Source organism: Kryptolebias marmoratus, linkage group LG7, assembly GCF_001649575.2.
Source record: "Kryptolebias marmoratus isolate JLee-2015 linkage group LG7, ASM164957v2, whole genome shotgun sequence".
NCBI classification, from domain to species: domain Eukaryota; kingdom Metazoa; phylum Chordata; class Actinopteri; order Cyprinodontiformes; family Rivulidae; genus Kryptolebias; species Kryptolebias marmoratus.
In genome coordinates, this window is record NC_051436.1 from 7,126,591 (window position 1) to 7,153,430 (window position 26,840).

General features: G+C 41.1%; 1 protein-coding gene across 8 annotated transcripts; it reads left to right on the forward strand.

Annotated features, from left to right (window-relative positions):
- Positions 1-4,221: 4,221 nt before the first annotated feature.
- LOC108234871 (coiled-coil domain-containing protein 149) lies at positions 4,222-21,547 on the forward strand. 8 transcript variants are annotated; one of them, XM_037976606.1, is made up of 13 exons: positions 4,222-4,410; positions 6,646-6,807; positions 7,389-7,427; positions 7,843-7,950; positions 8,035-8,151; positions 9,268-9,440; positions 10,741-10,813; positions 11,675-11,759; positions 12,332-12,476; positions 13,096-13,172; positions 14,609-14,641; positions 17,337-17,409; positions 20,423-21,547. In XM_037976606.1, the coding sequence occupies exons 1-13, from the start codon at positions 4,360-4,362 to the stop codon at positions 20,970-20,972; spliced, it is 1,686 nt and encodes a 561-aa protein (XP_037832534.1). In that variant the 5' UTR covers positions 4,222-4,359; the 3' UTR covers positions 20,973-21,547. The 8 variants fall into 8 exon arrangements, with proteins under 8 accessions (XP_037832534.1, XP_017269946.1, XP_024861332.1 ...); XM_017414457.3 differs by having other exon boundaries at positions 4,224-4,410; positions 17,337-17,417; positions 20,461-21,547; XM_025005564.2 differs by lacking the exon at positions 4,222-4,410 and adding an exon at positions 4,453-4,557 and having other exon boundaries at positions 17,337-17,417; positions 20,461-21,547.
- Positions 21,548-26,840: the final 5,293 nt, after the last annotated feature.

The window sequence follows — 26,840 nt, forward strand, 5'->3', positions numbered from 1 at the left end:
GATGTTAGTCTCCTTTATCCAATCAGAAACCAGTTCTGACGTGTTTGGGATCATCTAATTGTGTCCAAGGTTCAACCGTCTAGCTGTTGATTTGATGTGAAGTAGAAGAGTTTATTATTCCATCCACTTTGTGTAATGATGCTTCCACCTCTGTGCTCAACAGTTGAAACAGTTTTTTGGGTTTGAAAGCATCACCTTGACTCCGCCTACTTTTTTGTCATTGTGGCCAAACAGCTCAATCTTTACCTCGTCTGAACGTAAAAGCTTTCTCCAGAAGCCACGTTGGGGCAGCTGCAGATTTCAGTTGTGCTTTAAGGTGGCGTTTTTTAGAAGCAGAGGCTTGTTTTCCCTTCTCAGGCCACGGTGATGTCAAACCGGCTTCTCCGTGGACAGGGACACTGGTGTTCAGCAGTTTCCAGTTCATGGCAGCAGGCCAGCAGACCAATTTCCTTTCACCTGAGGGGGACTGTTTGGGTCTTGACAAAGTGGCTTCACATCCAAGTAACTTTTCCTTGCGCATCATTGTTTGAACCGATCGTCTCGGAACCCGAGGTTCTTCAGAAACGGCTCCTCTTTTCCAGCTCGTGTAAATCTACAATTCTCCTTCTTAGATCTTCACGGAGCTCTTTGGACTTTCCCGTCATTTTGAGTATCGTTCAGTTCAATAAGTGCTGTCAGACAAATCTTGTTTTTACGCCACAAAGAGAAACTACCAGCTGCAGTCGACCATGATCACTAACAGGCTTTGGCCTCGTCAAGTTAAAAGACAGCAAAGAACCTTTCGCGCTACTTAATTAGTAGATTTAGGTGAATGTACGCATTTAAACCTGTATGTCCACCTGATAGATGAGAGAAAATCCACAATCAATTCAAACCTGTGCACCCAGTTCTTGAAGACAAAAATCACTGATGTTGTTTGTTGTATTATCGTTCCACAAAGATCATTAAATGCCCAAATTAATACGACCTTCCCGCCCACAACAAGTGGATACAAACTCCTGACTGCAGCTGTAGTTAGGACACACATTAGAGCTTGGTCAAGTCACATCTCGACTTTTCCATGTGGTCCTTGTCCTATTATTTGTTCTCATGGGTTCTTCGACATTGAGAAGAGAAATCCACCCGATATTTGTGAGGATTTGGATGTTTTGTTTTTGGTTTTAATCCATAAGCTTGTAATTTAATTAATACCCCAAATAATTCAGAGAAAGGTACATTTTGCTCCTATTTTTGGACGGCAAATCTGTTTCCCACTTCCTTCATGTCCTCGTGGACTCTGATGTACAGTAACCCTGTCAGAGCAGGTCTTCAGTGCTCTGATTGGCTCACAGTGCCTCCTGCTGGCCGTGATGAGGTATCACCCCCCCTCCTTTTCTCTTTCCAGGGAATGTCTCTTGAAAGCACAAACCTTTAATTGTCATAGCTGAGGTCTTAGAATGTAGTTGTTTAGTGGAAAACGTGGCTGTAGGTGCTGTAGGCTGTAACATATGCAGTAGATTTATTAAAAAAGTAAATAGTTTGTTGTCTAGGGGAGTAAAATATTCAGGACAGGATGTAGCATTTTGATACAACTTTTAGATCCGAGGTGGCATCGTAGTTGATCAGGTAAATTAAACATGCTTTCATGTTTTTTCGGGGTTGACAATAGAACTTTATTTTGACTGAATATGATCCTCGCAGACGATATTAGGGACTTTTGAAAGAAACTCCATGTAAATATGTCCTATGAAACTAAGAGGATCTCTGTCTGTCATTCTGATCTTTGAAAATACTGAACGGTGACCTCTTTGGAAATGTACATAAAATCAGGATTGCATTGCCACTACCTGTTTCTGAACAGCTCTTTGCACTTACTTACAAACATTACTGTTACTGCAGCTTGAGAGAGCATGCCATTAAAAAAAAGAGTTAAAAAAAAAGAATGATTGACAACTTTTTTTAAACAGTGAACCAAGACTTAAAGTGCTTTTATTGAAATGAATGACATTGCAAATAAAAAAAAATGAAATATGCAAGCTTTATAATTATTTTGTACAGTTGAGTTTGAAGCTTATTGAATGTTATTCTTCAAATTAACTGCAAATTTATTCAGTTGAGAAGTGAAAATAAAGGTGTAAAGATATGATTGTACAGGTGTCTCATTATTTACTGATCCAGGATTGTGGTAAATATGGTAGTATATATATACATATACTCAGGGGTGGAAATTAGCACCCGCCACCGGCCAAATGCGGGTAAATATTTGAAGTGGCGGGTGAATTTGATCAACATACACGCCACTGTGGCGGGTTGGCAATTTGAACAGAAAAGGTGTTATTTGTCCTCTTGACATATAGGGGGCAGCAATGTGCTCGAGTTGCTGCTGTTACGTCGAGCCGCGTTCCCCCATCAGATACGGAGAGCTGGGTGTCAGCTTCACACAGCTCTCTCAGAGCTACGNNAATAATATCATAATACAGAGGAATAAACACAGGTAAGGAGTTGTTGGTAAATTATTTTTGTCCTGTGTTTTAGAGGGGGAACCGATTATTTCAGACGGCTGAAATATTTGGTTCCCCCTGGTAACTTTTGCAAAAAAAGAACAAATGTCTCCATATTCACAGGACTTGTTGTCCATGATGAGAGGAATAAACACAGTTAAAGACTTGTTGGTAAATTAACTGGTTGTTGTTGGAAAATTGTTAATGATGAGCTAATCATAAAATTACCATTACCTGATGGTGAACACCTTTTTATAGCCTCATCAATAGAAAATACTTTGTTCATGCTTAGTGAGAAGTTTGTGGCTCTTTTTTGGAAGTGCTCCCCAATGTCAGAGATAATTACAGTGTAAAGGTGATTTATGATAACCAAACTAATCTTTGGTTTTAAACTTTGGGAAAATGCTGATTAAACTTAGGTTATGGATTTAGTTTTTATCTGTTTGTTCACAGTTCTAAAGACGCCTCCAAATATAACTTCCTTGAGATGTTTCCTGATCTCTTTGGATGCGTTTACATCTTTGCCAAGAACAACGGGTGGAATCAAGAGACGCCGTTGAGTGAAATGTTTCAGAGTGAAGACCCCAGCATCCTTGTGATACCGTTTACAAACACAGAGGAGTGTCTGGGTGTCTCAGTTCAGGAGTCTGAAAACCAGCAACTCTGAGTCGAGTTAGGCTCAAAACCTGTGAAGGACCAAAGAAATGAGTTTGTGCAGATTAGTTTGCACATTACTGTTATCTAAAGGCTGATGGGTTGCCTTTTTAATCATGTCTTTTTTTTACTTGATTGTTGAAGTGACATTACACAAAGATACTTTTGAAATCCTTTTTATGCTGTTTTTAATGTTAAGTATAAAGTAATTAATTACAAACTTACAATGATACTACTTTTAAGATTCAAAATGTTTTTTTGTTCTTTTTTTCCACCTATATTTCAGCAATAGTTTAGTATATAAAAAAAGGGGGGGGGGGGAATGAATGCATAGATCTCTTTTAGAATATTTTTATGTATCTTTTTTCCCCATTATTTTAGCTTCTTGAGGTGTATTTTGCCATGTTTTTAAACCTATTTCGCTGCCTGTCATAGCATTTTAGAAAATTAGACAGAAAATGTCCGTTCAGCAGGCATTCTCCATTCCAAAGGTGTTGTCAGCTTATAAAATGTAGTCTGTAAGAACATAATAAGGACTATAAGACAAGAAGAGTACTTAATTATTAAACAAACATCAAACATTTTTTTTGACTCTGCGTTAAAAAGTCAAAAGTAAAGCAAAGACACAAGTTTAATTGTCATGGCACACTAAAGTAAATTTGACTTTTTTGTTGTTGTGAAGTTAAAAAGAAAATTGTAAACACAGTCTGTTTTTGCCTTATTATTATTGACAATTGTTTTTATCTGAAACATTCAAATAAATCAGCTTAAGCATGTGTTTTTTATGTTTCTGTTCTCTGTCCACAATATATACCAGTCTTTGCAGTGTTTGGGGTTGTTTAACCTTGAATATGTAAAGTAAACAACATAAATAGTGAATGTATTTAATTTATTTCACTGCTTTTGGTATTTTTTAAAAACAGACTTTTATTTTGAAATCCTCCACTTCCGTTTTGTTAATTTCTTTCGCACTTGAGCGCTAATTTGAGGGTATTTTATACTACTGAGTTTCATATACAGAGGTGTTTGTTGTTTCTATCGTTAGTGGTAAAAACTTAGAGTCGTTAAAAGTCATTTTATTTTCTTCGTGTTACCGGAAGTAGTTTTATTTTGCCCGTCGAGCCAAACGAATGAAGTGACGTTGCAGGATAAACAAACGGGAGGAGGCGAGGCAGCTCCGTTCAGCCCGAGTCCCCGACGTTTCGTTAGTCCATTAGTTTTAATAATGCAGTCTTCCAAGAGGAGCGAGAGCGACTGGCAGGGACTCGTCAGCGAGGTAAGTGGAGGAGCGGAGACCGAGAACCGCCGCTGGAGACCCGGACGGGTTTGACTGACGCTCCCGGGGCTCCATATGGAACCAGCGGCGTCGGCGTCTAATGATGGAAAACCAGCTTCTCTGACCGTCGTCTCTGCTCCTGGCTTTGTACGGCTAATATTAAAGGGCAGTGACACCCTACAGGTGGAAACTCGATGATTTTACCCACCTGTGGGCCCACCTGGTTATTAGAATATATACACAGAAGCTTTCAGGGCAACCTGGTAGGACAGGACAATTAATACACCTGTGTTTCTGAGCTGACAGCGTCATTTAGTGATGTGAGCGTTTAACCTTTTACAGTAATTATTTAGAATAATTATTTGCCCACTTCCAAAGATAAAGTCTAATTTTCTTTTTTTTTTTTTTTTTAAGGTAGTTTCGTTTAATGTCACCGAATTCTGGTTCCCACAGATTGGTTATGTGCCTCTGTGTCACAAAGATGGCAGTCAGTCAATTAATCAATCAATGTCAGACACTGCTGTTCACAAAATGAATTTCTTCCATTTCCAGCCGCCATAAACACCCCCAGAGAGCTGTCAAAGGATGCCGGGCCCAAAGTATTGATGGACCATCAACAAGAGCCTTGTTGAGAAGGAGAAGGTGACAACTGTTGGAGCTAGAATTCAGAAACGGAAGAAATAATGGATAAAATAACATAAAATGACCATCTTTCACATGATCATCCTCACCCAAAAGAGAACTTGTTTAAAAATTAACTTGATTGTCAGAGTTTAGATTAACTAATGTCTTTGAGGTAACATCTTGCGTGGAGCTCTAAACTAAGGCCGACTGATGGTCATTTCAAAAAAACTTAGCACAAAAAAGTAAGGTTAATTGTGTTTGGTTGATTACTTCTTTGCTGTAACAATTCTTCTTGACAGTAAATCTTATATCATTAGCAAAAAAATCCTGTTTATTATTCCTTAAATGGTGCCACATTTGTTCAAAAAATGCATTTGTGGGTTGAGCAGCGGAGAGCCACGCTGTTGTGGCTGTGTATGGTTCATCCACATGCTACAGAGGTCCCCAAATGTGGCACCATTTAAGGGGAAATAAATCGACTTTTCAGTGGTATGGCATTTATTGCCAAGAAGCATTGTTACTACAAAGAAATAAAAAACCAAACACAAATTTCTTGACTTGTTGTGCTAAGTTTATTTCTTCTGTTTTTTTTCAAATAATCAGACCAACAGTTGTAACCTTTTCACAAAACCTAGTGATGGTCTTATAGTCCATTCCAGCCTTGGGCAAATGTACTCCCTTGTCCTTGGCATCCTAGTTTGACAGGTCTTTGGTCCTGCCTATAGTGGTGGAAAGCCCATGATTCTTTGTACAAATGTGCTTTATGCACATAATGAGTGATTATGGTTGATTGATTGATTGATAGTCATCGGTGTGTGATATGGGCACATTCGATCGCTAGGAACCAGAATTCTGGTTGGTTTGTAGGGCTTTAAATATTTATTTCTCTCAATAATTTGCAAATCAGTTTGTAACTTTTATAGAATGTGTTTCTCTGGATTTTCTCTGTTTTGTTTTTGTTTGTTTGTTTTTTTTTTCTATTCCAACAAAATGACCTTAAAAGTTGGAGATTGTTCATTTCTTTATAAGTGGACAAACTTACAGAATCAGAAGGGGATTAATCAGTTATTTCCCTCACTGAACTTGACCCCAGTTAGACAAAAGGAAAGGTATGACAGATTCATAGCATGCAAATGTAACTTGGCAAACTCTACAGGCAAGCAGCATTTAATAGGACAAAAGCAGTTGGGATTGGTTTTGGACACTTTCCTTATATGAGCCTTGAATTTTAGTTAGAAATAAATAACAACACCTGGATCCCTGAGCTACATTTAGGGTTTTAGTCTGATCAATACCAGTATAACAGGGATAGGCAACCCTGGTCCTCGAGGGCCACTATCCTGCATGTTTTCCTTGTTTCCCTGCTCCAACACACCTGATTCAGTGGTTAAATTACCTCTTCATGTTCTGCAGAAGACTGTTAATCACTCATTGATTCAAATCAGGTGTGTCGGAGCAGAGGAGCAAGTAAAAAATGCAAGATGGTGGCTCTCCAGGACCAGGATTGGCCACCCCTGCAGTATAATATCCCAGAGTTTGCTGCGCACTTTCTTAACATGGTGACCTTCAAACAACTTCTTTACTCTGTTCCCTGTGTGTTGTCTGCTGTAGTTCCTGGTGTGTAAGCGCAAGCTGGAGAGTAAGAAGGAGGCGCTTCTTATCCTGTCCAAAGAGCTGGATACCTGTCAGCAGGAGAGGGACCAGTACAAGCTGATGGCCAACCAGCTGAGGGAGCGCCACCAGGGACTCAAGAAGAAGTACAGGGAGCTCATTGTGAGCGGCTCAAACCTTCTCAGTGGTTTTCTAGACATTTCTCAAAGATCGTTAACATACAAAATGGGAAAAAAAAAAAAAAAATGCAACCAAATGCTGAGCCTTGAGGGACTCCACATTTAATCTCTATTGCTGCGATTCTTTATTATCAAATTTCACAAACTGTTTTCTGTCGTTTGGCCTCAACAGAATATAAGAGAATGATAGCATTTATATAGAACTGAACAGCCCTACCTAATACCTAATATGTTAACGAAGGCATTAATTGCAGTTTCCAATTTTAGTTGTGGGAGAATCGGCTTAATCTTTGCCAGGTGCCTGAGAGGATAAGAACTAGACTTGACCAATCTGGCAATCCAGTTTCAAATAAATGTCCACTTTAAAACCCAAATTGGAGACTGTTTGCTGTAAATGCAACACCAAGGCGCCCAAACCAACATATGGGGGGGAGGTTCACAGGAGCCACTGGGACCAAACACCATCACTTCTGTTTTCTTGTCATTAAAAATTTTACAAAGTTTGAGACCATCTCGTTTTACCTAGGTAATAAACTTGTATCCTTTTTTTTTTGTATGTTCCAGGATGGTGACCCCTCTTTGCCACCAGAAAAACGCAATCAAGTAAGCTGGACAGTTGCTTTTTATTATTGTTATCACCATACTGTTTGAGTTCAAGGACTGGTAGATGTAGACTACTTTCCCTGGTTGTGCATACTCGGGTGAAAATACCACAAAATTAAGGTTATGATGCACATAATAAAGGGTTTGTCTTATCATGATAAAACACTTGGTGTTGCATTCAAGGACAATGTGAGAGTTACAATTCTCCAACTATTAGGTCAGCTGCTGATAACATTATAAAAAGGAGACAACCTGTTTATTTATTGACGTTTCTGTTCAAAGTGTTTGACACTTTTATGCCGCCGCGTCTGATGTTGTTGCTATTAAAACGTGAAGCTGAATTTTTGTAGCTTTGAGCTGATGAGTCGAGAGGTGGTGTCCTGGTTCTGATTGCTTTCCTCCGCCTACTCTTCAGGTGAACCTGGGCCAGCTGCTGAGGGACTCGCGGGAGCGAATGAAACAGCTCACGGAGGAGGCGAAGGACCTCGCTCAGAGGCTCGCCGAGGCTCAGGGAGATAACAAGGTGCCGCACGTTTATGCGCACTTTAAACGTCCGGCGTGCGGCATAGTAAAAGAATGAGAACACGGCTTGCGTCTCTTTCCGCAGCTGCTGAGGATGACCATTACTCGCCAGAGGCTGGGGGACGAAGAGGTGGGCGCGCGCCACTTCCCCGCCCACGAGCGCGAGGATCTCGTTTCCCAGCTGGAGAGAGCAGGGCGACAGGTTAACGCTTTTCCTTGACTGAAAACCCCTGAAGACTGTTTACAAACAAGCGTTTACTGTAGTTTCCTTTTTTACTTATTAACCCTGTTTGATTCATGCTGCCTTCAGGGACGTTACGTCAGTTTAAACAGCTGCAGAAACCTTATATCAAGGAGGAATTTCACTTTAAGGTTCATTTTTAGTTTGATACGGACTGTATAAAAGACAAAATTGGTTTCTACATTTGTTGTTGGCTTATATTAAAGTACTTAAACCCTTTGAGCCCAAAACTGAACCCTCTATGAAAACTGTGGACAAGAAAAAACAGGATGAATTGAAGTTCCTCTGTAGTAGGAATGGGTACATCAGTTGTTTCCTCTCTGGTAGAAAAGTTTGCCGTGACGAACATTAAGTGCATCTAAGGGTGCGATCACAGCAGCCCTGTTCAGTCCGCTTTAAACAAACTCCAGTTTGTTTGCCTAGAAAGTCCGGTTCGTTTGAGGGAGGTGTGAACGCACAATCCAACTCTGATGAGGACCAACAAAATGAACTCTGGTCCTCCTCGATTCGGTTGGAGTGAACTCTGGCGCGGTTTGAATGCGTATGTGAATGGAAGTGGACTAGAGCACAGGGCCTTCTGGGTAAATACGACCAAAACAAAATGCACGTTTCTACCACTAGAGGGAGAAATGGCTCCCTCAGAAATCCGAAAACCGCTCAAACTTGACGCCGCTTCATTTTTGTTTGCGTTCAGTGTCTTCTTCAGAGGTTTTCGTGTCGGGAACCTAAGGATCAGGGTAAAAAGAAATTTCACAAACAAAATATTTATTAGCAGGATTTGGAAGAAATTAGAGTATCGACTGAAAATAGGAATAGTTTAAGAGTCAAAATGTAAAAGGTGTGTTTTGTGTGTTGGTCTCAGCTTTGTTTTTAGCCTATAAAACTGTAGTTGTGTACAAACAAAAGGATTATTATTATTGGATGTTTGCTGAAATGAACAAAAATAAAATCAGGTATTTCACTGTCCAAAGTCACAGCAGACTCGACTTTAACGACCCGAGTTTTAAATATCTCTGTCAGCGCGTCAGAACGATGCCTTAAAACGGTTTCACCTCGATGCCTGTGTGTTGTCCGTAGATGGAGGAGATGGAGCACACCATAAAGGCCCTGACGGACGAGCTGCAGGACGTGAAGGCAGAGCGCAACGTGTTCCGGGAGAAGGCCAATCGACTGAACGTTGAGCTCAACCACGTTTTGGGGAACCACGAGGCGCGCATCATTGACGTGGACGCACTCTGCATGGAAAACAGGCGAGTGGACCACAGAACCTCTGTTTATTGGACACACTTTTTGAATATGGCTTATTTTTGCCTCTTTTCACGGTAGCCTCTAGGGAAACTGTTACTGGTTCCATCATATATTACCCGTCAGACGTATGAGCATTGTTACAACAAAGAAATCTTCAATCAAACACAAATTTCCTTACTTTTTGTGCTAAGTTAACAAATATTACACATGAATTATATATTGCACATATTGCACTGCGATCTGTATACTTTTCTGTAAGATCTAGTAAGAAAACGTTCATGCTTTATATTAAATAATTTTCTAAACGACCATTATTCTTGTTTAAATATGTTTTTCTGCTGAACTGTGTAGATTTATGGCATGTGTGATAAAATCCTGTCTTTGTTTTGCAGATGCCTGAATGTTATTTATTTTTCCTTGTTCCAAACTCCTTGTGAGAACCTGCATTATTAATAAATAAAATTTTTAGGGGTAATTTTAGATCATAGACTTAAATGGAAGTCTCATATAAGATATATAAGACAAAAATTATGTCAAAGTGTTGGATTTCTAAATAAAGTAAAACAACCTGGAATTGTCGACACTTCACACATCATACTTTTTTTTTTATTGCTCCATATTTAACTTATTGTATAGAGGTATGGGGCAGTACATATAAAACTAATATGAAGTCATTGTTTATGATACAAAGGAAAGTTATAAGAATTTTACATAAAGTGAATGCCATAGAACAGACAAACAATTTATTTATTCAATCAAAAATTCTGAAATTTCAAGAACTGGTTAATTAAAAAATCTTATTAGTTATGTTGAAATCAAAGAAAAGACCGTAACCAGTTAAGTTACAAATTGTTTTTTTTTTTTTGTTTTTTTCTAATCATAGAAATACAAGGTTTTGATTTCAAAAGTAAAACTGTGAGTAAAGTGTTCATGGAGTAAAACTGTAAAAAACTTTATGAGGAACAAAGGATTGAATTGTGTACGTCTCTGAATTAATTTAGTAAGGAATGATATTGTTTGCAGTTTGATTTCCTCTTTAATTTAACGACAGCGACCATTTAATCGACTTTATGCTTATTGAGAGACGGGCAGGTAACTGCAAGGTTTATCTTCTTCCTGCTCCTTTTTACTCGTGTATGGTGGAGGTATGAGGAAAATGTTTATTGTAATTGATGGAATTGTTACACTGATGGAGGGAATAAATTAGATTTGATTGATTAATAAATTGTTGTGTTTTGCATATAAAGTGCATCTTATGATTTGTGTTTTGACGCTGATTTGCTGTAACCCGTATGACCGTAGGTACCTGCATGACCGCCTCACGCAGCTGCAGGAGGAGGTGAACCTGCTGAAATCCAACATCATGAAGTACAAGGTGAACACGAAGGGCCTCGGCTCTGATACCACATTTTGGACTCAAATTCTGGAGAACTTTCCGAAACCTTTTTATGTTTTTGTTTTTTTGTTTTATTTTTTCATGAAAAAATATTTTATTTATTTTATTTAACCTTTATTTCACCTGGAAAGTCCCATTGAGATTAACCCCCTCAAGGCAGACGTTGCAGATTTGCAACAACGAATTGCATATACCTAATTACTCCACATTCATATTTTATGAGCCTTATTTTACTCAGATGATAATTTCCCCAAATATTTGATTTTTCCTGTTACTAAAACTTAATTTGAGCCTGAGAGGGTTAAAACCTCTTTTCCAAGGGAGTCCTGGCCAAGAGGCTGCAGGGTTACAGGACAATAACAATTACACGATTTAAAAGGCTATACAATTATTAAAAACAGTTACAATTTAAAGACGTTTTCTCGAGTGCTTTCAATCTAGTCTTAAAAGTGCTCAGTGAGATAAATTCGGTTAGTTTCCAGTTTGGAGCTGAGTGGACAAAAGCCCTTTTTCCCCCAATTCTGTGCGAAGAAAAGGAACAAAGAGTCCAAGCTGATCATTTGAACGCAAAGAGTAAGAATCAGATGTTCTCCGTGTGATTAAATGACAAATATAGGATGGTAACAGCCCAAGAATGGCCTTATAAATGAAAACGTACCAATAATTCAACCTCCTGGTGGACAGAGAAGGCCATCCCACTCGAGAAGCATGATAAACAGTATCAAACTTTCTAAGATATCGAGCTGGGGGCGTTCAAATACAACAGATCTCCATAATCTAAAATAGATAAAAATGTAGCTATGACAAGCTGCTTCGCTCACCTTGTTTTTCTCTCCACAGACGGCCCTGGAGAGGAGGAAAAACTCCGGCACATACGGGAGATCCAACACCAGTCCTCTTACTGGAGTGCTGTCAGCCAAACAAGGTGAAAACACAAACCGTTCAGCTCTCTGCAAGTCCTCGTTAAACTCCAACATTAACTAAAACCTGTAGGAGCCTTTGTTTTTGATTTAAAACAAAAAACAACAACAACAACATGAGCATACTGCTGTCAGTAAAACAGATTAGTTCCTTTTACTAAATAATTTAATAAAAATTTTTTTTTTGCCGATCCTTCACCCACCACCGGGACACCAGCTGGGTTTTTAATTGTGTTCCCGGTGGTGGAGAGCACCACTGGCAGGGAAATGAGGCTGCCATGATGACTGACAGTCGCTGGCAGAAGCAGCACAGTGGGTTTCTGGAGTTAAACTTAGGGAAGTGTCACCTAGAAGACAGCTGTTTCCAACCCTCCATCTCTGTCTTACCCTCGTCGTGCTGTTTTCCCCTCCCCCCCTCTCTGATTCTGTCACCCTGATGTTTATTTTTAACCTTGTTTTTATGTCTTGTTGGTGCCTTACTGGGAGATCGTGGCTTCATTTTTTTTTTCTTTTTGATACAGCCGCTTTTATCTGTTCCCACCGTATTTTTCTTTCCTCCAAACTGGATTTTTTTCAGTCCAGGAGATGCTCCTGGAGGAGCAGGGCTGCAGCCTGCCTGCCACTCCTCAGTCCATCGCTGACCTCAAGTCGCTGGCGACGGCTCTGCTGGAGACCATCCATGAGAAGAACCTGGTCATCCAGCACCAACGGCACACCAACAGGTGATCGGAGCTCCAGGCTCCACCTGCTCACCCACTGACTGCATCAAGCAGTTGCATAAAACTTACTTTTTAAAGGAATAGTTTGGATCAATAAAAGCGGGCTTCGGTGGAAAAGTTATAAACAATATCTTACCTGTTTTGGACACTATTTTACAAACCTTTACACTGCCATTAGTTGTGCGTTACGCGGTTATTCTGGCAGAAATATAACAATTTTCCTGCCAGAAGTGCCCCAGGCTTCACAAAAAAACTGCTACAGCTAGCTGCTGTTGCAAAAATCTTTTAAAATTCATATAAATAATAATGTGATGCAAAATTGAGAGAGATTTAAAGGGTAAATGCTATGAAATCTTTGAGATTGGGGGTGTTTTTTAAGGCTGCTTCAAACCACCTTGGTCTTAGCCCCTGTCTGGACTAGCCGTTAGCTCGTCAGTCCAGTCAGAATTAAAACCCTTTTTCCAAACTGAGGTTGTTCAAATTGTTCATAACCTTTCAAGAGAACCTTGTGCAATCTTTATAAAGAATCCTCCTCCTAAAATCCTGAACTGCAACAGAAAAATACAAAAAAAAAACATCATCGATGTGAGGAAAGCTGACCCCTTGTGTGTCTGGTCTGCAGGATTCTGGGGAACAGAGTCGCGGATTTGGAGAGAAAGCTGAAAACCTTGGAGGTGTCAGGATTGTGGAGTCTACCGGGTAGGCTAAAAAAAAACTAATATATTGAACATTTATCACTAAAATCCTATAAGAACTTCCTTGTTATTGAATGTATACCCCCTCACTGATAATAACAGTTGCTGTTGTTTATAGATAAAACAAGATTTTTTATTTTTGTTGTTGTAATTTGTATTAAACTGGTCCTGTCTTTACCGAGCCAGCTAGAGAAGGCTCTGACTGAGTGTGTGTGTGGTGTGTGTGTGTGTAATCTTCTCCACACCATAAGCAAACACAACTTCATGACTGTCTTGTGTTTGTCCTGTTTTCCTGACGTCTTCTGAACCAGCAGAAGAGGTCATATCCTCTGTCAACGTGGGGGACATTTGAGCTTCAGTACCGAAGTCAGGGTAAATTAAAAAAAATGAAATAAAATCAGCTACTGTTAAAGGTTGGGTTCAGGCTCTATTTGGGATCGTCAAACTCAGGAACCAGGAAGCCCTTTATGAAAGGAACGGTTCCCCTTCATTGAACGTTGATGTCCTGTGTGGAAGTACAAAGATAAAAATGGGGGGGTGAAGGGGGTCCTGATTTCATGCGTGCATGTACATTTCTGAGCTGATAGCAAATGTAGTCATAGAGCTGAAACTGCCTTATGTGTGTAAGCGTCATACCAACAACGCTAATCAGTCGGTTGATGACAGTGAAAGTTTAGATGAGCATGCATGCTTTTATATCATGATGTGAACCAAGACCTGACAGATTTATTTGGATGTTTTGTTACCATGGAGATCAGATACTGAGAGATATTTGACAGTGAAGACTTGGTTTTAGGGTTATTGGTTGAAATTAGGGATTCAGCTTGTAAAGGGGCTTGGTAGTGTCTTCTAGTTATGGAGTGGATAAAAAAAACAAACCTAGATGCATCAATCAGCCATAATATTATGACCACCTGCCTAGTACTGAGTAGGTCCCTGTTTGTTCTTTGTCTAAATCTGTCTTGTGGCTATACGGTCGTCTTATTCCTTTAACGATCTTGCTAATAACAGGATGTTTTTCAAAATAAAATAAATAAATCAATAATGAAAATATTTATCTATTTCAAGATGGATGGGCTCCCAGCGTTGTACCAAAATAATCAATGTGATAATCATTTTATCTGTCGGTGGTCATAATTTTATGGCTGACTGTCATATGTGTGTGCCTTGTGTGTGTATACAAACAAAACATGGTAAATCACTGCCAAATTATTTAAACTGCCAAATAAATGTTAAAATATTGTCTAAGCCACACATTTAATGGTGAGTTAGTTTTATCATATAAGTTTTTACAGTCAGAAAAACAAAACCTTGAATTATTATTTCATAGTTGCTCAATTGATTTAATTGTTTTCCCTTCTTTTTAGTGATTATAACATAATGTTTTGTATTTACATCAGTGTGTTTCTCTCTCTTGTCTCCTCTCCGGCTGCGTCTCAGGCTTGACCTACCACGTATCTGTGGGAATTGGGAGTATGTATTCCTTCTGCCCCACTTAGCCCATCCGTGCCCTCCTCTCCGTCGTGCCAGAACAAATCTGGGCCGACGCCCAGAGAACATGCCACCCCGTGCCCACCTTTTCACCGTGTGTCGACTCCATTGACCACCAGCTCATGTGTCTGTTCGTGATACCACCGGCGCGACCGGGGGTGCCAAAAACGTCGCACGCCCATCGTTCCGGTCCATTCATCTCGTTGTTTTTTTTACGTTTATTCTGATCAGACTTAAAATGTGCACCGTGAAGATTCTGACTGAAGGCCCACTGACTTTCATGCCAGAGTTTTACGCTAAAATCATCTTCTTTTGGGAACTGACTTGAGTGATTGTGACCTCACCAAATTCAGATCAGTATCTGTAAAACTGCTGAGGTGTAGATGAACACCCAAAGAATACTTTCTGAGAGTTTCATCCAAATCCATCCTCTGGTTCATGAGACATTCTGCTTATAGACAGACAAAAAAACACCTTGTTGCATTTGGCAGCAAATATTGTAGGATGTCATTTAGGAAGAAGTCATATATTTTTATATTTAGGAGGGGAAACAAAAAATGAAAAGTAGGGAATAGGAGGAAAATATAAAATTGTTGAATTTGCTCTTAAACCTCTCCTTTTGATTATGAGAAATAAAAAAAATACATTAATACAAAAATCAGAACGTTGTTAAAGGTGATTTGAACAAGAGAACAAGCTTGTATTTATAAAAGAATATTGGCATAATAGTTGTGATGTTTTCTAAAAAGAGACAAAACACCAAGCTTTTCATTTCCCTTTCAACAAACTTAAAAAAAAAACAAAATTTGATTTGTCCTCCAAATATAATCTAAAGCAGCGTCTCAGGTGGAACTGGTGTAAAACCAGGAGGATAAAAAAAAAAAAAAAACTCTTCACAGGGGGAATCATTCCCCTTTTTCGCCACTGGAGGGCGATGTTGCACCACCTATGAACCCAGCTGAGCGGCGGGGTGGGCTGCATCTGGATGGAGGCGCCCTGTCATGAGACCGTCATTCTCCCCGCCATAAAACTGACAAGCATCCATTACTGAAAATGATTGCCCACATTACAAACACATTTAGGTGAATGTGCCGTTATTAGGGAATTTGTAGGCGAGGGGCCCGGAGTGCCTGACGAGCTCACTGTCCACCACAGTTAGGGAGACAAAGATAGAGAGAGAGAGAGAGCGTCTGCGGCCTCGATGTGATCGCAGGGTTGGGGCTGATGGATACTGAGGGCGAGCGGGATCGGATGCGGGGGGCCTTGGAAGCCTGGGGAACTCGAGAGGCAGACGACTCCATCGTCTACGGATGAGAGGGCGAGCGGGGAAACGAGCACGGTGACGCGGATGGAGTGGGTCGGACGAAGCTGAGATCGATGGCTCTTCCAGTCCCGAATGACTGCGACGCGGCAGGAAACAAACGTTTCGGCGTGCATAAGCAGTAATAAAGACAGAAGTGTTTATAGACCGAACCGCTCAAGACTTTTGTTAGGTTAGGAGGCAGATATTTCAGCCAAGGAAGACGGTTCAGAGTAGGAGCTGCAGCTGCAGGTTGGGAACGGCGCTGCTTTAGACAGACTCGAACATTTCTCTCGGTTTTATCCCCATGAAGTGCGTGTCATTCAGCTGTTAGTGGCGTTTGTTACCGATTTGCTTGGTCACAGTTTGTAGCGTCTGTCAAAACCTATTTCCAAGTCCGTGTTTTTTAAATCGTTCTCGGCCGGCATCTCGGCACGCTGCTCCAAACTGCGAGCGGAATCGAGAGCGAGTTTCCAAAAAAAGTCCGGAAGAGTTTGCAGGTTTTCTCAAGCTCCTCTCAAATATTCATTTATTTATTTCTTTTAAACCACTGTTGGTTGTCATTTACATTTTGTCCCATCAGAAGTCTCTTTTTAAAGGCCATATTGGGCCTTTTGGGTTTAGTTGCTCTTTTCTGTGCGTCACCAAAACCCAAAGTGGACAGTTAATTGGGACTTTTCTCTCCCTCAGACGCTCTCAAACCACCGGGCTTTTCTTCTATTATTTATAGATTTCAACATGCATGAGACACATCTCAAACAAAGAAAATTGACCAATTGGAGCAGGCTGAGCGTTTGGAATCAAAGAAAGTAGAGTGTTTTAGACATAAGAAGTTCTACATTGAGTTTTCCTGAGAAAAGTAAAGTGTTTTAGTGGAATATTTTTAATAAAATGGTTCACCTGTATGTGGGAACCAAGATTATGTTTTTGCCCCTTTTTCCTCACCCATCTGGATTGTCAAAGCCAAACAATACGTTCGTCGTTCGTGCCTCTTCGTGCCTGGTGTCACCCAGTCATCCGTACGTCTCTCTCCTGTTTGGATTGTCGTGCCTCACACCCGAATAGCCAGAGAAACGTTTGTGCGTGCGAGTGCGCCGTGTTTTGTATTTCCGACGTTCGGTTCGTGGCGCGCGGCCTCCTATGAGCGGCATATGGTGTCGGCCTGAAAGGCGCGCAGCCGTCGCTAATGAAGACGGATGACGGGGGGGAGCCGAGTCCTCTTCCTGTGAGCGCCGCGACGCATGAATGTGCTTCATCCATTTCATCCAGTCTGGAAAAGCCACCTTTTTTTTTTGTTTGTTTTTTTGGGAAGTGAAAGTAATGGAAGGGGGCGGGTGTTGTCTTTTTTTTCCCCTTTGCTCGCCACTGGTCTTACAGGAACACGGGACAACATCGCTCTGAACGAAAACCTTCAGCCAGAGCTGCGGCCGACCCGCGCCGCTGCTTTACCGCTCGAAGGTGAGTGTGGAAATGTGTCGCCGGCTTTCTGCTGAAGCTTTGATGAGAATACCCCTCGATCAACAGCATTAACGGGATAGTTTAGTCAGTTTTAAAGTGATTTATTGTCAAATAGCTACCGGTAGCTGTCATTGTATCAGTCTTAGAGCTCAGAGTTTGGAGTAAAGAGCAAAAGTCTTCCTCCTGGCTAATGGCTAACTGAACAATACCTGCTGTTTTTTTCAGGCTTATAGAACAATTCTCAACACAAATATCCCACTGTGAATAAATACTACGTTAACTATTATTAAATAAACTTATTGAGGCTTTACACAAAGGTTGTTCATTACTCTAATACTTTATAAAGCATCAAGAGTCATTTATAAAACACTGTTCACACACTCAAGCAGGCTCACTATTTGGCAAGATCAAGTGCTGTACTTTTATTCATTCGGGTACGTGTCATTACTGCTGGTTGCTCAACTTACTGAACTAAATTACAATATTTGCCAAAACAACTTTGTTTCTGCAAATACTCGGTGCGTACATGCAGGTGGCTTACTGACAAATGTTCGACATTTAAACCCTAAATTATGACGAAGTCGTGAACACTCAGAAAATACTGAGCCAGCTTCAGCGTATAAATAATGTTTTATAAATGGTTGTTGATGCCTTTTATAAAGTGTTTAGAAACTCATGAATAATGTCTTCAGAAAGCAATAATAAATCCTTTTATAAAGAAATCTTTACTGTGACGTGGTATTATTATACCTCGACACTTTTATCTTACACTGTTTAAGTTTGTTGCTGTTTTCTGAACCGAACAACGTTTGTGTTACTGCGAAAATAAATAAATAGATAGATGGATACTTTATTGATCCTCTAAAGGAAATTATGTGTATGACGTATATGTGTGCTGAGCATAGATCACGTATGTGCCGATGGCGTGGATGCCGAGAATGTCTCAGTCTGCCAAGAGTTGAGCAAAGTTTAGGACTGGCTGTTCCAGGGCTGGGCAATCCTGGTCCTGGAGGGCCACCATCCTGCATGTTTTACTTGTTTCTCTGCTCCAACACACCTGATCTGAATCAATGAACGATTAACAGGCTTCTGCAGAACAGGAAGAGGTGATTTAACCACTGAATCAGGTGTGTTGGAGCAGGGAAACAGGTAAAACCTGCAGGATAGTGGCCCTCGAGGACCAGGATTGTCCTCCCCTGGGCTAGACGCTGATCAGGCCTCAGCACCAACACACATGACGTGCACTATAAATTCCCTGCGCACGTACACAGGCGTCGTTCTGTTGAGAAAACGGCAACAAACAAAAGGGAAGGTGTCAAGCAAAAAGGTAGGGGTTTAATATTCGCTAATTTAGTGTTCTTTCACACCTGCGTGTTGTTTTGAGTTGTTTTCTAAGCCTGAAAAGCATTTTCCTCTCATGCTCTTGTTTGGTTAGCCGTTAGCCTTGCCCTTTTCTCCACACTCTGTGCTCCATGACTGATGTCACGGCCGCTAAGGTGCTAACTATGAGTAACTATTTGACAGAACATCACGTCAAAAATGACCAGACTGTCCTATTAACGCAGCAATTAGCCACTGTGGTGTCTAAACCCTCCTTTTCCCATCTTCCGTGTTTAACCCAAGCCCTTCCCCTTCCCGCCTCCGCTCCTCTCAGCCTCTTACTGGTTGCAAGCTGCCCAAATGCCATGGCATTTTGGAAATGTGAAGCAAATTCTCACCCACTGACATTCAGAAACTTCTGCCATGTTCTCTTCATGGGAGGGTGGGGAGGATGCCATAAATATGGATGCCGCTTCAAGTAATGTTGCCTTCTTCTTGTGTGTGTGTGTGTGGGGGGGGGGGGGGTTAAAGGTGGCTGCGACTCAGTATTCAGTATTTAACCTTTTTGCTTGCACATCCACAAATATGGGTCAGTAAGCCCCAAAGAGTATTTTTGCCCCCCCCTGCTGCTGTATTTAGCTTGTTGCTATGGAAACACTTCAGCCACACGAGTAATTAAATTAACTTCCTACGTTATTACATCCGTTTAACTTCAGAAGAGTTAGGAGGACAGAAGCCTTCCTATGGTTTGTATCAAATAACATTTGTCTGTCTTTAATATTATTAAAAGAAAACTTTAAAAGAAAGCCTTAAATATCATTAACTGTTTTTTTTTAAGATTATGAACAAATAATATTTTACCTGTTTCAGATGGGGATTCCAGTTTGGAGAAATAAAGTTGAATTCTGACAAGATTGACAAGCTAACGACTCGTCCGAGCTGTTCATGTTTTGAAAACCTTTACAATAATTTCACATTGCATTACATGCTCCAGGCTGCACAGGAAATGCTACAGCTAGCTGCTGCTGCCAATATTTAAACAAGTAAAAATAAAACACGAGCTGTGAAATTGTCAGAAATCTAAGGGTTTACAAGATGGCGGCCACGTGAAACTTTTGTCTCTGGGTCCCGTTCGGGACTCTTGACCAGAACCGATCCTCTCTGTTGGCTGGTTCCAGTCCAAGTTTTAAGTCCCGCCCCTCCACGTTAACAAACATGGAGTCAGGTGTTGATTTCTGTTGATTCACATAGTTCCTGTCTTACTGCTTTTTGTTCAAATGTTCATTTTTTTCAATCTAACACGTTTTGTTGTAATTTAAAAGAAATGCTTAACAGGAAGGTGATGTAACGCCATGATTGTAGGCGGGGCTTAAATGTTGACTCTCGTTCCGATAATACAAGATGGCAGCTGGTTTCCCACTTGGTTCATATGTGCTGTCTGTCGCTTCAGTCAAGATTAAACTCTATTTCTATAAATTGTAATTGTTCAAAGAGCTTTCTACAACAGGTAAGATAATAACTCTTCATAATCCTTTTTTTTGTCTAAAGAATCCATATTTTAGGATCCCCTTCGTTTTCCGGTGCCACAGATGTTCTCCCTGATGAAAACCATCGGGGCAAAATGAGGCATAAGTGTTTTGTTTTCCGCCGCACCCTTGGCTTCAGATAAAGTGAGCGATTAAAAGGACCAGTCATCTTATTTTCCTTCTCCCTCCCCTGTCAGGTGACAGAAGTCCACATGAATCATCTTGGGAACGCCGCACCGCTGGCAGCGACCTTGGCACAGATGGCGTCAGCAGGGAAGACGCACCTGCACTGCTCGGCGGCCTGGATCCTCCCGAGGACGAGCCGGAGACGAATGGGGTGGACAGGAGAGGAGGGAAAGCGGTGACCCTGACGGACGATCCGGAGCCGGACGACGCTCGCAGTCCGGTGGAGGAGGCGGGGCGGGAAGAAGAAGGAGACGAGGACGAGGAGCTGGGCTCCAACGTGGAGGAAGGAGAAGAAGCTGCTCTGGCGCTCGACGCTCGTCCCGCCGAGTGGATTTCGATGGAGCAACCCGCCGCCCGTCGCCCGGAGACGGGTCACCTGTCCTGCCAGGACGGACTCGGACATGACGAAGCCTCGATATCAGCTCCAAAGAGCCGAGCCGCAGAGGGGTCGAACGACACGGAGTGGGACCTCCACTGTCCTCCTGCGCAAAGAGACACGCGTCAAAGTGACAACTTAGCGTGACCTGACCTGATGTCATAAAAAAAACTAGAAAAGCTCCTCGAAACGATTGTTGCTCTTCATCAACTTGAGTCGATAAAACAGAGAAAACACTTTGCTTCAAAACCAAAAACGACACTCTGTATTTAGAGCAGTTTGTTCAAAACGACAAACCTTCAAATCAATAAAGATGCAAACTTTAAGCCCTGAAGGGGGGAATAAATTTAGCTAAGAAAACAACAAATATAGACTCATCAACTCTGGGGTGTCTTATTCTCTTGATGGTTTCCCCACGGTGAAATGATAATCCCCGTTGTTTGTTTGTTTTGTTTTTTTTTTATTCTCAAAACTAAACTCGATGCTGCATTTTGGTGCGACTTCCACAGGGGCGCTGAAGTAATCTGCCAAAATTTATGAATGTGTCATCTCTATTTTTGGAATAATATTGTTACTAATTCTATTTCTGATTGTTATTTATAGGAGTAAATCTTTATATTCACATTTTTTCCCCCAGTATTTTGCATGGGGATGTGAACACTTGTGCCTTAAACTGTATGTCAAAGTAATAAATGATGTTGGAATAAACGCTGAAACCTGCAGAAGTGTCGGCTCTCGTTTTCGACGGGAGCATTGGTGAAAGACTAACTCGTTCCAGAGCTTTGATAATGAAGACGTTTTAGTTTAATGAGATCGTTCTTTTCTTTCTAGCCTCTGGAGAGAAATGTTTTCTTGTTGCAAATTAACACGAAGTTCTCGACGGGTAATTTAATTTAAACATCTGTGTTTTTAAAGTTTCTCTGAAATTTGACAGGAGTGTGAGTATTGAGTCGACACAAACATTCTCTTCTTTTACACATTTTATGCAATCAAACATTTCTTAAAAAGTCAACTTTAGCTACAATTTTGTCTTCTTAGGCTACTTCTGGCTTTGAGCTAGAATTCTGCTAATATTAGCTTTTAGCTACAGTTTAATTTTAGCTTCAGTTTTTATTAATGTTAGCTTTTAGCTTCTGTTTTTGTAATTTTGGTCGTACAGCTACAGTTTAGCTAATTTTAGCTTTCAACTACAGTTTTGCCAATTTAACTTTTTTTTAGCTACGGTTTATCTTTTAACTGCTGTTTTTGCTGATTTTAGCTTTTATCTTCAGTTTTGCTGATTTTAGCTTTTAGCTACTGTTCTGCTAATATTACCTTTCAGTTACAGTTTAACTTTATCTTCGATTTTTGCTAAAGTTAGCTTTTAGCTACTGTTTTTGCAGTTGTAGCCTTATCGCTGCAGTTTACCTAATTTAACTACAGCTTTGCTGATTTAATCTTTTAGCTACAGATTGGCAAATTTTAGGTTTTAATACAGTTTAGCTTATTTTAACGTTCATCTGTTTTAGATCATTTTCACTGCAGATTAGCTCATTTCAGCTCCTAGCTATCATTTTAGCTTCTGTTCTGCTTGTTTTAGCTCGTTTATGTAGAAAATGAACATTTCTGTAGTTTTTGTTTGTGCCGTGTGCAGTTACACACACACAGTGCTTCGGTCTGATCGAGTGACTCCAAACCTCCAGACACCAGAGGTTCCCCAACACTGACGGAAAAAAATGGGAGGCAGGATCCCAACCTGTGCTGTCTGGTGGCTGAAGTCCAAACCCCCAGTGTGTGTTCAGAAATCAGCGCTGAGGCCCGCTCTGGCTGCACGCAGGTGACAGCTGGCCCCTCCAGGCGAACGCAGCATCAAAGCCAGAGCGCGTGAAGTGCCTGTTCGGCAGAAAGCTACTTGCTATTTTTAATCTCTGACACGACATCGAGACGAAAACAGAGACAAAGGATGGAAAGTCGAAGCTCGGGATCCACCGTGCGTACGCATCGCCGGCTCTGTGCCAAGGCAGCTGATTCGGCGAACGGTGCCAAGCTTTTCGTTTCTGTTCCAAGTTGAAGTTTGCAAACCAGGTGGAAGGCCAGCAAATGGATGTGCAAGATGATAGCAGCTTGTTGTTTGAATTCGACTAAGGTAATTGGCCTGGGTTTTTGATTGTTTTCATGCATATGAATGACTGGAAGAGACTAGTTTGTTGTAATCGATGCTGTCTGATCTGAGCAGGCTGTGTTTGCAGATGTGAGACCCGGCTTGTAGCTGACAATATAAATATATGTTTCTATGTGTTCTGCTGCAAAATGTCACCCCCCCTCCCAAAAAAAAAAAAAAAAAAAAAAAATCAGCTAGTTTTAAAAATAACATGAGTGCAGAAGTTCAGTCTGCCAAGAACCATACATCAATCTGCTGTTTTGCTTTTATTTTTATTTGTTAGCAGGAACGTAAGGGTAAAGTCACGGTTCTGCACATGCTTCTGTTGTAGGTTCACGATTTAAAACAAGTTTTATACAACAGAAAAAAGACACAAATGCCCAATGTTATGCCTTTTTTTTTTACTTATTTCAAACAGACTTTTAACTGCAGAGGCTTTAAGGTCAAAGGTCATTTATGGAAGATTTGTCAACTGGTAACTTGAGCATTAGCATTTGCAAAATTAGCCTTGGCGGTAGTACTACTAGCAGAAGCAGAGGTACGCTGAAGTAGATTTCAAGGAGAACACATTTTTTTCAGAGTTCTCAGTGTATTTTATAAGGAACATAATTTTGTAAATAAAGTTCAATATTTTAAAAAGTATAAATGCCACTATAACCAAAAGTGATAGCACCCGTCTCCTAAATGAGCTGAATGGTTTGATATAATAAAGCTTCAAAAAGCACAAACTATGCAGAACAGTGGTCTCCAATCCTGGTCCTGGAGGGCCACCATCCTGCATGTTTCACTTGTTTCTCTGCTCCAACACACCTGATTTGAATCAATGGGTGATTAACAGGCTTCTGCAGAACATGAAGAGGTGATTTAACCATCGGATCAGGTGTGTTGGAGCAGGGAAACAAGAAAAACATGCAGGATGGTGGCCCAAAGAGGACCAGGATTGGACACTGCTGATGTAGAAGTAGTTGCCATCAAACAGAAAAGAATTTTTAGTCAGGTGAAGGGCAAAGTTGTCCAGCCTTAATGATCACCGGTACCTTTAGAGGAGTGAACGGTCAGTATTCAATCCCACAAATAATTAACCTGCGTCTTAAATGTAGCTTCTCGTTCCATTTCCCAGCTGCCCACTTTCCCCCGGACGGACGGCGCGATTGGTGAAAGTCACCGGTCAGGCCGCAGATGTATGCTCGGCAGCTCTAATAAGCTTGAGCAAGAAGCCAAGGTCCCTGACTGATATAAAAAGAGTTTGACATCCCATCATATCGGACTCCTCCTGAGGTTTGAGAGAAAGAGGCGTTGGGATATTGCGTTTTCCAAGCCAACCACTTAGCAAGGTTAATTACTGCACCAACCAGGTGCTCCCTACTTGTAATGATCAATGTCCTGCATGCTCCACTCACTCACCTTTTTTTTTTTTTTTTTACGCTTACCTGGGTTTTATATCATGTTTTACCTCTGGGACATTCTAGTGCAGCCATTCGGCTTCGCTCTCCGGGTGCTAAAATTCGAGAAGCAACATCGTTCTGCTCTGCTGCTGACAAGAGAAGGAAGAAGAAATATTCTGTTGCACTCTCTCAGGAGGGGCTTAACATCCCATGAAAGATCAAGCTCATAAAATGCCCCCCCTCTCAATTATCTCTTGCCGCTGAAAGGCAAAGGTGGACAGTGATGTTTCCGCCTGTGTCTGTGCGAGTCTGTTAGCAAAATATCTCATGAGCCACTGGGCAGATTTGAATGAAACGCTCAGGAAGTAATCACTGGATGGAAATCTGTAACTGATTCACTTCTGGAGCCAGTCCAATTCAAGATGGCCGCCGCAGCCAACTGAACTTACAAACCCCCGAAGTGTCTATAATTCAGTCAGTTTTCAGATCTTGTACTAAAAATTTTGTGTGGTTGTTCCTGAGAGTATTTTCACAACACATATCACCGACTGCTACTCATTGCACGAGATCTTTGCTTAAAACTTTGGCATTAACTGTTGGAGTCAACCTTGTTTGTCTGTTAGCAAAATATTTCCTGAACTACTGGCCGGATTTTAATGCAATTTTCAGAGAGCAATCGTTGAATATACATTTTCAACTGAATACGTTTGGGAGTCAATTTATGTCAAGGTGCTCCAGCTTGTCGACCTTAGCCAACACAAAAATGGCTATAACTCGGTCAACTTCACAGCTGTTGGGTTCAAATTTGATGAGAGTCCTTAACAGCATCTGAGTGTGACATGTAATATTGCATGAGAGTTTGCTGAATGTGTTTCTGGTTTTTTTGTCCAAGGTTTGATCAATACGGCTGCAACTAATTTCTCAACACAAGAGGATCTTAGTCTAAAACTTTGGCACGAAAAGCAGTGGGTGATATGTATTCCTGCAAGGAAAGCTAGGACTTTAATTTGCTATCAAGCTGCTGAAATTCCCTACATTTTACATCAGACAAAATAGGAGCCGCAGCAAAAGTTCGATATTTAAACTCTTAGCCCCCTTTGGTTCTTTGTGAAGTCTGCCTCTTTGATTTTTTTTTTTTTTTTTTTTCCCTGTTGGTGAAACTGACTGCAACAACTCTCTCATCCCTGCTGCGCGGTACAGCAGACGAATTCACACAATGTCGGTGGAAAAAAAAAAAAAAAAAGAGGTTGTTACCAACCGATAAGCAAAGAGACCACGCAGGGGGGGTCAGCACACAAAGCCACGCCGTACAGTCAGATCTCTATTAAGATTGGAGGTGGTGGGGCGGTGTGATAAGACCTGACAAGACCCACTGATGTGATATCAGAGATGGGGCAGCAGCTGAAGATGCTAAAACCACCCAACTATCATGGCTGAACCAGGCTGGTTCCTAACACTGAAATATAACAACTTTATAGCAGAAATTGAATTTTTTTTTCTCAGGGAGTAGCTGAAAGCTAAAGTGGGGTTCTGTAGAAAGATTATAAACAATTATTAACCCAAACTCAAGTTTAGATAAATATGTAAATTAGTTATGACTGGAATGACAAGCTAACAGCTAATCTGAGCAAAGTGGACTGCTACCTTCTTAAAACGACTCCAATCTGTTCATGCAACCACTATTATACAGGGTGGGCCATTTATATGGATGCACCTTAATAAAATGGGAATGGTTGGAGATATTAACTTCCTGTTTGTGGCACATTAATATGTGGGAGGGGGAAAACTTTTCAAGATGGGTGGTGAAAATTTGGAAGTCGGCCTTTTCGGATCCAACTTTTGTTTTCTCAATGGGAAGAGGGTCATTTGACACCTCAAACTTATTGGGAATTTCACAAGAAAAACAACGATGTGCTTGGTTTTAACGTAACTTTATTCTTTCATGAGGTACTCACAAGTTTCTCACCACTTATAAAATGTGTTCAAAGTGCTGCCGGTTGTGTTGGATTGTCAATGCAACCCTCTTGTCCCACCTATACTTCCTGGAAAGTGGATTGGTCGTCGTGGGCCAGTTGAATGGCCCCCCAAGGTCTCCCAATCTGACCACCTTGGACTTTTATCTTTGGGGTCATCTGAAGACAACTGTCTCTGCTGTGAAGACACAAGATGTGCAGCACCTGAAACTACGGATACTGGAAGCCTGTGCTAGCATTTCTCCTGCCATGTTGCTGTTAGTGTGTGAAGAGCGTCTGCAGCACAAGGGCCTCCTGGCCACCGGGGGGCCTCCAAGAGCACCTAACCACCCCCCCAAAAAAACATGCTGACATGTTTGATTTAATCAGCATCAGTTGTAATCAGGGGTGGAAATTAGCACCCGCCACTGGCCAAATGCGGGTAAATATTTGAAGTGGCGGGTGAATTTGATCAACACACGCCACTGTGGCGGGTTGGCAATTTGAACAGAAAAGGTGTTATTTGTCCTCTTGACAT

What these genes read in the sequence shown, in the direction of transcription:
- LOC108234871 (XM_037976606.1), top strand. Translation starts at nt 4,360, where the DNA reads ATGCAGTCTTCCAAGAGGAGCGAGAGCGACTGGCAGGGACTCGTCAGC. An exon ending in AGAAGTACAGGGAGCTCATT is followed by an intron (nt 6,808 to 7,388) that starts GTGAGCGGCTCA and finishes TGTATGTTCCAG; the next exon opens with GATGGTGACCCCTCTTTGCC. An exon ending in CACCAGAAAAACGCAATCAA is followed by an intron (nt 7,428 to 7,842) that starts GTAAGCTGGACA and finishes CCTACTCTTCAG; the next exon opens with GTGAACCTGGGCCAGCTGCT.